Source organism: Grammomys surdaster, unplaced genomic scaffold, assembly GCF_004785775.1.
Source record: "Grammomys surdaster isolate TR1022 unplaced genomic scaffold, NIH_TR_1.0 125889, whole genome shotgun sequence".
NCBI classification, from domain to species: Eukaryota; Metazoa; Chordata; class Mammalia; order Rodentia; family Muridae; genus Grammomys; species Grammomys surdaster.
In genome coordinates this window covers 3,630,598-3,646,902 of record NW_021620714.1, presented here as the reverse complement: position 1 = coordinate 3,646,902, position 16,305 = coordinate 3,630,598, and the positions used below count along the sequence as shown (strand labels likewise).

Genomic DNA, 16,305 nt, shown 5'->3' with positions numbered 1-16,305 from the left:
TTTTTTTTAAATTTTTATTTATTTATTATATGTAAGTACACTGTAGCTGTCTTCAGACACCCCACAAGAGGGCATCAGATATCATTACAGATGGTTGTTAGCCACCATGTGGTTGCTGGGATTTGAACTCATGACCTCTGGAAGAGCAGTCAGTGCTCTTAACCACTGAGCCATCTCACCAGCCCCTGTTTTGTTTTTTATATAGACCTGCAGTTCTTCTAGTAGAAATAAAGGAAACTGCTCTTTTGTTTTCGATCTCTTTTTATGTATTAATTTTAAGGTTAACAAATGGAAAAAATAATGGGTTTCATTATGGCAGGCATTTTTTATATGTGTATCCTTATATTTTTTCCTAATATATCCTCCCCTGCTTCCTTTCCACAAAGGAGTCTGCTTTTTTTTTTTTTTTTTAAGAGAGGGTTGTGCACAGATGTGTATGTGTATAGGGGTTGGATGTTGAACTCTAATATGGAACGTAAGCAAAATATACCTTTTCCCTTTCAACATGTTTTTTTGTCGAGGTTTTCATTGCAGTAAAGGTAACCTAGCTAAGATAAGGTGGAACCTAGGACGCTGTGCTTGTCAGACAAGGGTTCCATCACTGAGCTGAAGGCCAGACCTCTGCACATACTTCTGTGGACTGTATCTATGCATGTATTGTGTTGATGGGCTAGCAGACGTTTGGTACTTGGTAATCATCTACTAGATAGTCTTCCCAGAATCCTCTGTTTCTACAGTGATGAGACTTGAACTCAGAGCCTCATACATGCTAAGCAGGAATCTACCTCTTAGCTGCACCCCATCTAAAGACATTTTCTTACATGTTTTCCTGTATAGATTTATTCTTGGTTGCTTACACATTAAATGTATGATACCTATTAAAATACCTCTCAAGAAGCTGATGTGCTGCAGTGTGTTGATAGAGAGATATTGCCACTTGGTGTTGTCATTTAGTAAGCCATAGCAACTCAAGTAGTGGATTTTTGTGTGCTTGTGGTGCATGTGTGTGAAGGTTAGAGGATAACCTTGGTCTGATAGTTCCCTGTTGCATAGGCCAGGCTAGTTGGCCCATGAGCTTCTGGGAATTCTCCTGTCACTGTCTCCCATTGTTCCATGGAAGGAACATTGGAGTTACAGATGTATGCTGCCTCGTCCAGCTCTCACATGGGACCTGAGATCCAAACCCAGGTCCTCATGCTTACATGGCAAGCACTTTACCCATTGAGCTATTGTCCCAGCCCACAAACCATCTTGAAATATTTGATGGTAAGTTATTCTCCAATGGTGAAATGAGCCAATTCAGGCCAAATTAAAGTATATAAAGACAGGTTTATTGGGAATCTGCTCTCAGGGTAGGTACACTGGTCCCAGGGAACGAGGCTAGGGATGTTGCTGTGGGAAGGGAGACGTGAGTGGTGGGGGAAAGAGAAAGAACATGACCATACAGGGAGAGGGGAGAGACCAAAATGTCTGGATTAGAAAGGGAAGAGTTTCTGGGGAAAGTTCAGGGGAGAGGGCAGAATCTGCCAGCCGTGCCTCCTAACAGAGACTAAGAGATGCAGGGGTAACCTGGAGGTCAGATCTGCTTTATTATGTAAACGATGTGCCTCAGCTGTTTGTCCCGTGTCTGAATATCAACACTCACCAGTACTGGGTATTATTAGTATGGCTGTAAGTTTTCCAATACCATTTTCACTATCATACACTAATTGCATAAAATAATGGGGTTTTGTTATACTGTCATTTGATCACATTCACCCCCTGTTATTCTATCAGTACCATCTTAAAGGGCTTTTATTATTCCATTTATTTTTGTCCAGATGATGGGAAATAATTTTTGGTTGAAGAAAATAGAAATCAGTGTTTCAGAAGCAGAGAAGAGAACTGGAAGAAATGCCGTGAACATGCAAGAAACTTACACTGCTTACCTCATCGAGACGCGGTGGGTTGCAAGGCTTGGCTTGATTTAGATGGAAAGGCATAACAGTTCAATAGAGTGAGGGTAAACAGCTGTAATGTCCTTCAGAGTTTGGGGTGTACACTCTTGTGATAGGACATTGTTTCAAGATACAAGTATGGAAATTGGTCTTTTAGAACATGTGGGGATGCTTCAATGTCTTAGGAAACACTATACCATTATTAAATTCTTCTAATTTGGAAGACAAGCCCAATGATAACATTTGCTTGTAAGTTAAGATAAAATTAAATATTTCATGTTAAAGTTGAAAATTTAAAATTGTGTTTTATATTTCATATTGTATTATATTTTTAGTGTCTTTTTACATAGTAATATGTAATTAATAGGCTTGATAATAAGCTTAATATCTTTGTTTTATTTATTGTTGGATTTTTTTTGTTGTTTATTTATTGTTTTTTTGAGGCAGGGTCTCTATGTAGACCTCACTGTCTTGACATTTGCTGTATAGACCAGCCTGGCCTGGAACTCACAGAGATCCACCTTCTGTATTTGTGCCATCATGCCCAGCCATATACATGTATATATATTTACTGCTTACGTGTAGGCTAGTAGTACACACTTGTAATATTAGCACTAAGAGCAAGAGGACCAGGAGTTTAAGGCTATCCTGGGCTATGTAGTAAAACCCTGTCTCTAAACAATATTAGCGACAACAAGCAGTAATTGCCGAGAACATCGTAGGGCTTAGACAGATGGGTTAGTGGTGAGAGCACACACTGCTCTTGCACAGGACCTAGAGCTCATTGCCTGTAACTCCAGCTCCCAGGAACCTAGTACCTTGGTCTCTGGGGACACCTGCACTCACATGGCATACACACAAGGACACACATGATTAATAATAAAGTAAATCTTCTCAAAAAAGACATTGGTAGCTGAGCGAGGTGTCACATGCCATTTATCCCAGCACTCAGGAGGCAGAGGCAGGTAGATCTCTGTGGGTTTGAGGCTAGCCTGGTCTACACTGAGTTCCAGGGCATCTAGGTCTGAACAGTAGTATAAATCTAGTTACTCAGGAGGCTAAGGCAGGAAAATTAGTATCTTTTCTTTTTCTCACTAACCTAAGGTCTGATTTACTACCTGCCCATATAGAAGGATCATTTAAATTTAGGCATTTGAGGCCAGTTAGGCCAGCATGGTAGAACCCATCTAAAAACTAAAAAAAACAGATGAGCAGCTCTTGTACTGAGCCTGACATAATTAGAAACACCTTTCAAATGACTGTTCCAAGACTGATTTTGCTTCTCTGTCACTTTGTCCTAATGGACAAATGCACACTGTGGTTATGTGTGCATTTCTTAGAGGGCAAATAAGTTATTGTTAAGTGAATAATTGAAAAAAAGGAGGTCTTGATAGTGCATCAAATATTTCTGCAGCTGGGCATGGTGGCACACTCTTTTTATCTTTACACTTAGGCTGAGGCAGGTGGATCTCTTGAGTTCCAGGCTAGCCTGGTTGACATAGTGAGTTCCAGGCCAGCCAGAACTACATAGTGAGACCCCACCTTAAACAACAACCAAATTCCTGCATTCTTGAGGGTAGCAAAAATCTTTAGTGCCTTAATATAACCTTTGTACTCTTTTACCCTAATCTTCTCCCAACTGTAGCTTAGACTTTTATGTAGATAAAACATGAGGTGCCTGCCGGCTCTTTAAAAGAAAAAAAAAAAAGAGATACAAGTGTGAGTTTTCTTCCTTGTCCTTTCAGAGCAGACTAAGTTTGCTCTTGTGGATGTCTCCTGGTACTCAGTCAGATCTATTTGATTTATTCATATCCTGAACTGAGGTTTTGTGGTGTCTTGGTCTTTGCCATGCTATTCCTTCTTTGTGGTAGCAATAATGTTACAGATGTCTTTTATGTAATGAATGTTATGAAGTCAATATTATACTTTGGCTTTTAGAATGTTTCTAATATAACTCTTTCTCAAAAGTTCAGGTAGGTTTTCTATAACAGAAGGAAAGCCAGGGTGAGAGCTTGAGACTTGGGTGGATCTGGCACAGCTGCATCCACATCTGTAAAAAGGGACAGGGAATCCCTATTTCCCTGGGTTGTAAGGACCAAGCAAGAAAACATGGAAAGTTCTTCATTGTGTGGCTGGTTTTGAACAAGGGGGTGTTGTGTGTTCTGTTTGCTAAGTAATGGAAATGCTGTTTGTTTTGTTTCAGGTCAGTTGAACATGCTGATGGTCAGAGTGTCCTCACAGACTCACTGTGGAGGCGGTATAGTGAGTTCGAGTTGTTGAGAAACTACCTTTTAGTGAACTACCCACATGTTGTAGTGCCACCTCTCCCAGAAAAGCGGGTAAGACAGACAGCAGTAGGAGCTGAGAAGGCTGCAACGAACCATTCATTTATTTGTTTTCTGTCTTTGTTTTTGGCTTTTCAATACAGGGTTTCTCTGTGTAGCCCTGGCTGTCCTGGAACTTTCTCTGTAGACCAGGCTGACCTCAAACTCAGAGATCCGCCTGCCTCTACCTCCTATATATATTTCTCCTAAATACATAGATACAGTTTGCTCAATCTGTATAATGTTATTTGTATGTATATGATTTCAAGGCTGACCATTTGGTACTGGATAACCAGTTGGGCTTTTCCATGGGAAAGACTCTTTCTCCCATTTTTAGCATTTATTAGTTGCCCACAGTTTTTGTCTAGGGTTTAGGCCCCATAAGGTTTTCCTCTTCCATGCTAGCCTGTGTCTTCGTGTTGTCCTTGTGTGGGTCTTATTTAGACAGTCAGGTTCATAGGTATATATTCTCTGTCACTCCTGAGAGATGCAGTCTCCCAACAGACCTCCATTTCTGGCTCAGATGATCCCTGAGCCGTAGGCACCGTGGCTCTCTTGCCCTCTGCGTTTTGATCACTTGTGATTTTCTTTAATGGTCTCCTGTTGTAAAGAGAAGTTTCTTTTATGAGAGTATGTGGACTAGTTTTATATCAACTTGACACAAGCTAGTGTAATTTGAGAGAAGGGAACCTCAATTGAGAAAATGCTTCTAGAAGATCAAGCTGTCAGCAAGCATGTGGGACATTTTCTTAATTAGTGACTGATGTAGGATTGAGAAGGGAGGGCCCAGCCCATTGTGGGTGGTGCCATCCCTGGGCTGGTGGTCCTGGGTTGTAGAAGAAAGCAGGCTGAGCAATCCATAAGGAGCAAGCCAGTAAGCAGCACCTTCCCTGGCCTCTGCATCAGCTCCTGCCTCAGGTTCCTGTCCTGTTTGAGTTCCTGTCCTGACTTCCTTTGATGTGGAAGTATAAGCCAAATAAACACTATCCTCCCAAGTTGATTTGGTCCTGATGTTTCATCACACCAAATGTTAATCCTTGCCAAGACGGGGTAAAAGCTACACGTACCTGTGCCTGAGCCTATTCCTAATGGTTGCTTTGTTTACCTAGGCAGAGTTCGTGTGGCATAAACTCTCTGCTGATAACATGGATCCAGACTTTGTGGAGAGACGACGAATAGGCTTAGAAAACTTCCTTTTGAGGGTTGCTTCACATCCTGTCCTTTGTAGAGACAAAATCTTCTATTTGTTTTTAACACAGGTATTTTTTCTTTTAATTAGTCTTTTAAAAATATTCATTAGAGATAGGCTTTTAAAAAATTATAAAATGCTAATCCTTGAAATTCTTTTGACTCAGCTTTGATAGGCAGTTTATTGTGTGGTTTAGTTTGAAATTTGAGTTATTGGATTATGTCATTAATTTATGTATTATTAGTGTGCATGTGTTCTCTTGAGTGTGATATGGAGAAGGGCACACCTGTCATGGCACACATGTGGAGGTCAGAGGACAGTTTTGTAGAGTTGGCCTCTTTTACCTTTACTTGGGTTCTTGGATTTGAATTTATATTGCCAGTCTTGCATGGCAAATGCTTTACCTAGATACTGAGCCATAGCACCAGCCCATAGCTAAGCTTGTAAAAAATTACTTATTCAGTTTCATGTGTGTGTGCACAACATGTGTGCAGGTCAGAAGCAGGGTTGGATCCCTGGGGACTAGAGTTAAGTACACTAACCTACAGTATGGGCATTGGGAACTAAACCTGGGTCTTCTGCTAAAAAGAGTATGTGCTCCTAACCACTGAGCCATCTCTCCAGCCCCATCATAGCTAGATTTTTATACTTAAGGATGCTAAGACTTTATGTTTGTTACAATTACCTAAATGAAAACTTACAAGTAATCTTTAATTTTAGAGGCTAAGTGTCTAAAATCTCGGACATGTGCTTTTTCAAATGATCGGAGTCTGCATTGTACGTTTAGTTTTGAAGTAAAGAGAATGTTTTCAACCTCTCCCATATCACTTGAATTAAGAACAGAATGATAGATACTGAGTTTATTTAATGCAGGATGTTGTGTATTGCTTGTTTGGTTTTGCAGTAATGATCTCTAAAACTGCTTTGACTTTTAGGAAGGTAACTGGAAGGAGACTGTGAATGAAACTGGATTTCAGCTGAAGGTAAGGATATTCATATGAGCTAACTCTCCATGTCTCTTTACAGTTCCCAGCATGGCAGCATGCACTTACTGGAGATGACAAGCGAATGATGGGAATCAGCTTTCCATCTAATATCATTGGCAGGGTTTCAAAGAAACACCCAGGTCACTTTTGATTTGTGTAGTTTTTTTGATTTAGTGCTGTTTGGGCTGCAGTTGGCAGTTTCTTAATTCTACCAGAAGATACTTGAAATTAGTAATACAAATGCAGTCTGTAGATTTTTCTTACAGTATACTAGTATGTCTACATTTTCATTTCCTTAAATTCTCTCTGACCACTTCACTTGTTCTCTGACTCCCACGTCTACTTACCTGTGAGACAAGATACTTAGGAAACCCACGCTTGGTTTTTCCAACTTTGGTAGGCTAAAGGGTGAGACCTTTGTAGTGCTTCTGGAGCATGAGACGTGGTACTCAGTTTGAAGTAGGTGGGAGTCGTTGTGAAATGGCCTCTGTTAGTGACGCAGGCTCATAGTCATTAGCAGTGGGTTTGGAAATGAGACTGTTGGCCTGAAGATGGAGAAGCTCAGTAGTGAAGAAGTGGAGCTCTCAGACTTTCCTGAGGGACAGCTAGCACAGGTATCACGACTTAAAGAGATTTCTCTGGTGTTAATCAAGTGTGTGGGGTAGACAAACATAACACAAATTTTTAAAATATTGAATATTCCTAAATTGAAAATTTGAAATATTCTCAAGTACTAAATGTTTCAAATTTAAAACATTTTAGTGGTATCATTCAACTTTAGTTTTGGGAGTATTTTGTATATTGCATTTTTACATTAAAGGCTACTCAACTGTCAAAGTTTGAAGACAATGTAAAGTCCTAAGCATTTCAGATAAGAGATGCTGGACCTGTATTTAATATAAGATCATAAGTGATAGTCAGGTGTACTGGCACACATCTTTGATTCCAACGTGGGAGGCAGAGGTAGGAGGAGTTTGAGGCCAGCCTGATCTTAATGAATTCCAAGTCAGCCAGAGCTACATAGTAAGACTCTGTTTTTAAAAAAAACTTAAAAAAAAAAAAAAAAGCACCAGGCAAGAAAAACAAGTTCAGTAACTTAAAAACACCTCAGGCTTGGTGCCTTTTAATACCCCCAAATGCCTTGAGAGGTGGAGTCGGAAGAAATCAGAAGTTGAAGGTCATCCTGAGCTATATAGTTTGAAGATAGTCTTGGTTACTTGAAATTCAGTCTCAATAAACAAACAAAGAAAAAATAAATAACTCCTAGAGCCTCATGTGTTGGCACGTGGGCATTTGAAATTCAGTACCAAGTAAACAGGAAGTGTAATCAAGTGTCTGGTTCTGTTATAACTGACGCTTACTAGTTGAGTATGTTATTGGCAGATACCAATTTCTTGATTGTTAATCCAGCACTTGGTGGTGCTTAGAGGAACTATTGTGATTTAGTTTAGGGATGGATTGGAAATAATTTGAAACTTTTAAAAAAACTCATATTTGGAAAAGTTTTCTAAGGACTATTGTAAGGTATATTATAAGTGAATAAGTAAAACACAAGCCTAAAGTCAAGTAATTTGGGTGAGTCTTTTATATATCATGATATTTAGTCACTGACTTAGCCATCAGTCACTGTACTTCTCTGTCAGTCCTTACACTCAGGTTTGTTTCACATTTGCTGAGTTGGGGAAGCCCCTCATTGTCTGATACTACAGAACGTGCTGCTCACACGGGCCTTGAAATTGTGTGCTCAGGTGGCTTTTAAAGTAGTTATGTAATGTTTTGTTTTTTCATAACCTTGTGGTTAAAAACTTGAGTCTTTAATAAAGTATTTGAAAGGTAATACTTAATATAATACATTGAATTAATAATTCAAAAAGCCACATGTTGAAAGAAGTAGGAGATATTTCAGAACCTCATTTATTTTGCTCTAATTCTTATTTTATTATGGATGCTTTTTGTTTCAAGTCTTCCATGAAGGAAGTAGGATCCTTTTGGACAGCCTCACAACATAAATACATACACATGCATTCATATATAGTGCTGTGTGCATACATAGATAGGTGTATACATATAAGGTCACATTTAATTTTTATGAAGGTCATATATCATATAAGCTATGATTAGGCAACATTGCATTCTGCAGTGTTCAAATGAACATAACATGGCTTACTACCATACTTTTAGAAATACAGTGTTCCTCTCAAGCCCCCTTCATGTTTTGAGCATTCGTGTAAATACTCATGGTATATAATTCAGTGGAAGCAGAGCAAAGAACACAGAAACTAGTTCAGTGCAGACATCCCGTTAACTTTGTTATGAGAACACTCAATGTTGTGTGTGCCCCAGTCTTAAATGGACAGAGGCTGATCGAGAAGGATCTGGAATTCTTCTTCTTGCTTGGAGGATCAGAGACAAGGCATGGACCTTTGCTAGTCTGAGATTCCACACTCTGGGTGCCTACAGAATTTGAGTACTCATTCCTCTAAGTGCTATGCAGGGCATGGTGACTGACATGTTCTTAAGGAGTGTGTAATGTGGTAAATGATGGTAAATTATTTGAATAAAAATAATTTGAAGAGTTGTAAGTAGCATAAAAGAAAATGACTGTGGTCGTTGTTAATGAGACAGCAGGATTCATTTTTCTAGAATTTCTTTAAGTTGAGTTAGCCAGGCATAGTGGCTAGCAACACAAAACACATTTCTTTCTCAAGAAGGAATAAGAAAGTATCCTGAGGCAAATGTTAGCAAGCATGGCCTGGAAACACAGAAGTAGGTAGTCTAGAATGATGTGCTGTGCTGTGAAGGGTGCATGAATTTTATAGTCATAGAACAAAAGATAGTCATACGTTAGTACCTTTTGTAAAATGTTGGTGGGACAGCAGGTAGACAGGTTACAGAAAAGCCAGGAAAGTGTTGCTGTAGGCTTCAGATGCTTTTTTATGACATTCTTAGTCTTTGGGTTGGTGGAAGTTAACTGGTCTGTTAAGAATATATTCCAGCGCCGGGCGGTGGTGGCTCATGCCTTTAATCCCAGCACTTGGGAGGCAGAGGCAGGCAGATTTCTGAGTTCGACGCCAGCCTGGTCTACAGAGTGAGTTCCAGGACAGCCAGGACTACACAGAGAAACTCTGTCTCAAAAAACCAAAAAAACAAAACAAAACAAAGTAAAAAAAAAAAAGTGAGATTTCAAGGTGGACATGGTGGTGCATACCTTTAATCCCAGCACTCAGGAAGCAGAAGCAGACAGGTCTGAGTTCAAGGACAGCCTGGGCTATATAGAGAAACCCTGCCCCAAAATAAACAGACAAGTGTGAGATTTTGGGGGGACTGAAGGAAGACATGTCCCTTGGTTAAGAGCACTGTCTGTTCTCCCAGAGGACCCAAGTTCAAGTGTCAGTACCCAGTGGTAGTCCAGAAACATCTTTCTGTAACCAGTCCCAGGAGATCCAGCACCTTCCTCTGGCCTCCACAATCACCAGGCATGTACATGGTACACAGACATGTTAGACACGCATGTAGGCAAAACACCCCCACACATGAATAAATAAGCTTATTTATTATTTTAAAGTAAGATTGAAGAGGTTGAAGAGATAGCTTAGCTATTAAGAGCACTTGATACTTTTGCAGAAGACCTGGGTTCTTTTCCTGGCTCCCATGAGGTTGCTCAGAAACCATCTGTAACTCCAGTTCTAGTCTTCTTTTGGCCTCTGGGCACCAGGCACACATGTGATATACATACATACACACAGGCAAAGCACTTGTACACATAGAATAAAAGGAGTAAATCTTTACGCATTCTCAGTATTCATAGCTGGGCAGATCCTTGGGCTCTGGTGTTGCAGGAAAAACATTTATCACATTGTTTCTGTTTTCTTAGGGAATGGGGGGAGTCCTGTGGCTTTGGTTTGCTCCGTTTATTAATTGAGAGCATTTGTAATTGTAGGTTGGAAATTGGAATAATGTAAAGTCTTCATGGGGGTAGAGATTTTTAAAAAAACCAAGCAACATTTTGAAATTGATTTATAATTGGACTACCTTTTTTGATGAGCACTGTGCCTTAGGCACAAAGGTTATTTAGTTCCCTCCCTCCCTCCCTCCCTCCCTCCCTTCCTCCCTTCCTTCCTTCCCTTCTTCTCCTTCCTTTCTTTCTGTTTTTGGAGACAGAAACATGTAGCTCTGTTCTGGAACTCACTATCTCGACAAGGCTGGCTTCACACAAACAGAGGTCTACCTGACTCTGCCTTCCAAGTGCTAGGACTGTAGGCATGTGACACCATTCTTGGCTCAATTTTTTGTAATAATTTAGGATTTAATTTTGTTAAATATACATCTCATGAAATGAAATCCTTATTTAGTGTTTATCTCTCTGTCTCTTCTTAGAGAACTTATCTAGAAATAAGTTAAGATGTGCTGTCTTCTAGGGCGGGCAGGCACATCGCCTCACACCTGCAGTCCTAGTGCTAGGGAACTAGAGCTAGGAGGGCCAGGAGTGCAGGCAGCTGGGCTACGTGAGCCCCCGTCTCAAAAGCCAAAACCAAACACAGAAAGGGAAGGCTTCAACACGGTGAACTAGCTGTTAGCAGTGTGATGCTGTCTAGTTTGTTTTATTTAGCAGAGCAGTACTTTATTTTAGGTATTTTCATTTTTTTTTTTTTTTCTGAGACATTGATGATGATAAGAAAACTGAAGGCCTGTTGGTTTGGAGTCCACCTGAGAACTAGGTTCAGAGGATCTTTGTTCTGAGGCAGCAGGTTCACAGCTGACCTAGGCAGACCGTTACCTTTCTTACAAGGCTTTAGAGAAGAGTAAGACTTGTCCTGTGACTCACCACATGCAGAGCTGATGTCATCACTGGAACACGGCTGTTTGCAGGTGTACTTTGGAATCACTGAAGGCTGTCATTCATAGAACAATATTCATTCTCATTTATAAACATGCTTGTGTAGTTTTCTCAAAAAGAATTACTAAGCTATTCTTCAGTATGTTTAATGTGCTTACAACAAGTGATATTTTAAAAAGGTACTTGAGTACTTTAATTCTGAAGGAAAAGTAAAAATGTTTGAATTTTATATCCTGTAATGTAATTGTATTAAGTCAACAATTATTTTTTCCAGGCAGACTCCAGGTTAAAAGCGCTTAATGCAACATTCAGAGTGAAAAACCCAGACAAGTAAGACTTTGCTTTAATAACATTTGCAATGTTGTTTTGAATGATGCCTATCAGTCTATTTAATTTTTCATTTCTGAATGTATGCACTTAATTTGCTAAATATTTTAAATAATTCACATTTAGTGAAACCTTTTTAAAGTCTAAAACTGATTTTGTAATTGGGTGTAAGATTGTGTCTGAAGTTTTAGAAAATAAGACCATTGCTTTTTCTTTTAGAAAGATTCATTAAGTGCTGAAGATATCAGAAAAATGAGAAGTTATTTCCTGTAGTTTTTCTTGTGTGATTGTATGTCAAATGTGTACAGTTTAAGAAAATTGTTATTTTTCTATATAATAACAGTCTAGTATTTATGCTAAAAAACTGAGGCTAAATCAGACATGTAAGGGCCCCGATGTGCTGTGTTATGTAAGTCCTTGACTGCACGATCATCTGTCCAGTGCTCTTGAGAGCACTGCTGCCCTAGATGCTAGCTGTTAGCAGATGTGACTGACTCCTCAGGACAAGACAGATGCTAGAGATTTAGTTTGCTCACTTTCTGAAGCTGGTGTGTGGGCCATTGCATCCTCCTTTGCAAGAAGCATGCTTTTACAGAGTTGGTTTGTAGCTTCATGTCCTAAGGCTTAGGAAATGGTTAGACTTCTCTAGTGAGTCCTTCAGCACTAATTTCTCTATAGGGTAAATTCTTATTAAATGAAGTTATTAAATTAATAATGTGTCATGTCTGATTATAACTTACAAACTGAAATTATTAACAATAATGCCCCTGTTTTACTGTGGGGATGAGACCCAGGGCCTCTTGCTTGCTAGGCAGACCCTCTGCCACCAAATTAAATCTGTAGCCCTTCTTAAATTTTAACATAAATTTTGAAGATAAAATATAGTGAATATTCTAGGGTCTTGGAAATTAGGAAGTGGTAATGATAATCATTGAACTTTTGTCTCTGTTTTTTTCTTTATTATTTTTAATTGTGTGTGTGTGTGTGCATGCGTGCGTGTGCGTGTGCGTGTGTACAAGCGTATTAATCTCCATTTTGATGTGTTGATGTAGGATCTCATGTGGCCTAGACTCGTGTCCCTCTTGTCTATGCTTTCTGTGTGCTGGGATTACTAGTATGTGTCACTACACCTCACACATTTTGTTTTGTTGTTGTTGTTTGTTTATTGCATTCTTTTTTAGAGAACATTTAGGTTTACAGCAACACAAGCGTCAGGTGCAGACACAGGCGCGGGCGCACACCCACACACACCCACACACACACCCCGTTTCCTCCCAGGCTCTCATTCCCCACCTCTCCCAGTAGCACACTGCACAGAGTGAATGAGTGTGTCAACTGCTGGAGGGCCACAGAATAGATGTAACTAATTGATGGCCTAGAATCCTCTCCCGCCAGCTCAAGGGACTTTTTATTTTACTATTACCATAGTTTCTCCTCTTCAGTACTGACATACCAGATACAAGGTAGCCTTTCAAATTGTCCTCTTTCATTTAGTTCCCATTGAGGTTTTTATAAATGTTAAGGGTGTTTTGTAGGTTAGAACTAAAGTTATAAATTACTATAAAAGAAACAAGCTAGGTTTGTGACATTGGTGGCTGTATATTAATTAGAGGATCTATTATTGTTATTGATACTTTAATATTAATGTTTTGTTAACTAGCTCTTTTTAATCAAATATTTATCAGTATAATGAAAAAGACCTTGTCAATTGAATTTCTTCATTTTGGGGTGTGTGTGTGTGTGGCTCTACAGGGTTATTTGTATTACTGAGTTTTATTTATCCATATTGTTTGTAGGTTTTTAGAATTTTAAATGGGATATGGCCAGTAATATTATCAGAGTATAAAATAAAATAAATGTGTGGTCATAACTGTTTGGACTTTCTATAATGCACCAGTTTCCCAATAATGATAAGTAGACTTTTTATTAATTGTGAAAGCTTGGTTTCAGCTTAGGCTTTTATAACCTAATGAACCCCTTGATTCTAATCTAAGTTTTGCCACGGGGCTCAGCTGCTGGCAGGCAAATCTTCTGCTTCAGATTCCTTCCTGGAACTCCTAACTCTTCCCTGGAATCCCACCTTTCTTCCCTGTCCTGCTATAGGCCGTTCAGCTCTTTATTAACCCAATCTCAGAAGGTGATAGAAAAGAATGTTTACAAAACAGAGGCAGGTGATGCTCATCAGTCCAGCCTGCACTCAGACTCTCTGCCAGCACAGAAGTCAGCATTTGAATAATATGAGACAGTCTTTACACAGTGCACAAAAGGGTCACCCTAACATGGAGTTGCAAGGAAATTTATTTGTTATAAATTCTATTTTAATAGAATCTTAATATGTAAATTCTCTGTACTGAGTCTGACTGGCTCAACAGATTAATAATAATTTAAAATAATCACACTATTATTAAAATAGTACATATTACAAAAAGGTTTTACTCTATTTTCCTAAATTCCAGAAAATCAGAATAATTGTTTCAGAGATGACTAAAATGCTGCTTCTAGTACTTGCTTCATAGAAGCTTATTTTGTCTCGGATGTAACTGTTAAAAGCAGTGAGAAGAGAGACCTAGAAGTGTCTTCTGTTTTACTTTAGGGGCTCTGTAAATGTCCTTTACCTTGTACTCAGTATAAATGCAACTAAGGTTCATTTGTGGCCACTTACTGCCTCTTTACGTTATGTTGCAAATAAACTAAATCCATTAAAACACAATTGAGAGGATAAATCAGCTGGATTATTTAACTCACGTGTTTTTATTTTTAATCTACTAGTTTGTTTGTTTTTGTATAAATAAACAGTTCTAATCTTGTGTCTATCATAACCTTGCCAAGAAGTTTAATTTACTGTGGCTTTAGTTGCTAGCTTTTCTTTTGTGAAAAACAAAACATTGACTTCAATTAAATCATATATAAAATCATAACCTTTCTTTTAAAGGAGAACTACAATGTAAATATTTAATTATGATTTGCTTAGGTCCTTTCATATTATCTACTTCGATATCTTTCTTGTGCTGAGGTTGTAGCAAGAAGTAGAGATAGAAAATAGTGTGGAGTTGGAGTTGCCTTTAAGAGGCTCAGGTCTTGGCAGTACAATTCATTGGGTGAAAATGCTTGCCATGCAAGCCTAACAGCTTACTTTGGTCTCTAGAACCCATATTAAAAAGCCAGATGTGATGGTGAACATCTGGTGAGATCAGAGGTGGAGTCAGGAGAGTCTCCCAGAAGTCTACAGGCCAGCTAGCCTTGGTGGAAGGAAAGAACTGACTTTTGAAAGTTATACTTTGCCCTCCACATGTATGCCATAGCACACCCATGCTCATATCCACTCACACACCCTCCACATGTATGCCATAGCACACCCATGCTCATATCCACTCACACACCCTCCGCATGTATGCCATAGCACACCCATGCTCATATCCACTCACACACCCTCCGCATGTATGCCATAGCACACCCATGCTCGTATCCACTCACACACCCTCCGCATGTATGCCATAGCACACCCATGCTCATATCCACTCACACACCCTCCGCATGTATGCCATAGCACACCCATGCTCATATCCACTCGCACACACAGAAATCATGAATAGAAAAAGTAAAAATCAAAACAAAGCTTAGAGCACTGTAGTAAGAGTCCCTAAGTCTGGAAATGCAGAACCTGGAAGAGGAAGGCAGCAGCTGACTGACATTTGCGCTTTCTTACACTAACACAGAGTCACAACACACTGAGCTGCTTTTTGGAGGAGATCTTTTCTTAGTGATGGTTGATTGTACAAATTGTAAACGTGTAAGTGCATCCTGGAGAGATGCTCAGTGTTGAAATGGACTTGTTACTCTTGCAGGAGTCTTGAGTTCAGTACCCAAGCACCCACATGGTAGCTCCCAACCATCTGTAACTCCAGTTCCAGGGGATCCCATCCCCTCAAATGATCTCTGTGTACCAACGGGGAAAGCACTCACACATAAAATAAATATATTTTTTTTTTTGAGGTGAGGTAGGGTCTCACTATGTATCTGGGTCTTAGAACTCACTGTATAAACCAGGCTATCCTTGAATCTACCTGCTCTCTGCCTACTGAGTGCTGGGATTAAAGGTGTGCACTACTATGCCTGACTTTAAAAAGAAAAAAAAAGTTTTAAGAGGAAAGTATAAGAGAATTTGTATGACTTAATATTTTCAGCGTGCTATGACAGTAAAGACTAAAACCATAAGAAAATAGGAGAGCAATATAAAATAGACAACAGCTGACTCAAAAAATAATGAGTGACACTTGGGGCAGCTGTCTGTCAGGTTGAGAGGGTGCAGTGACTACAGGCTGGAGAATGTAGGAATAGGAAAAAGAAAGGCAGTGCGGGCTGGAATGACTGAGGCAGTGTTTAGAAAGGAATAGAAGCTAAACAAGGTTGCACTGTTGTAGACAACCCGACTCACAGGCTCCACTGGGATCTGTGTTCACACATTAGTCTTACTTGCCTCTGATTCAGGGATTAGACATGGTTGGTGTTGTGAGAGTATGGCATTCAGACGTGATCAGTTGTGCTTCTTCAGTCTCTGACAATACCATGTCTCTTAGGCTCTGAGACAGTCCTTATTTTAATGTGCAGACAGTGCTAGATTTTGACTTTGCCAAAGGGTCTAGATCGCAATTCTGGAAAATCTTTGCCTCTATTTCTTAACTACTGCTGTCCAAGGCCTGGTGGT

The 16,305-nt window shown here is 39.5% G+C and overlaps 1 protein-coding gene across 1 annotated transcript in view; it reads left to right on the top strand.

The window, feature by feature from the left end:
- Snx4 (sorting nexin 4) overlaps positions 1-16,305 on the top strand; it is a 61,409-nt gene that overhangs the window by 21,869 nt on the left and 23,235 nt on the right. The window contains exons 2-6 of the mRNA XM_028752283.1: positions 1,821-1,942; positions 4,141-4,276; positions 5,371-5,520; positions 6,386-6,433; positions 11,548-11,603. Of these exons, the coding sequence (XP_028608116.1) occupies positions 1,821-1,942; positions 4,141-4,276; positions 5,371-5,520; positions 6,386-6,433; positions 11,548-11,603 (512 nt within the window). The remainder of the gene's footprint in view (positions 1-1,820; positions 1,943-4,140; positions 4,277-5,370; positions 5,521-6,385; positions 6,434-11,547; positions 11,604-16,305) is intronic.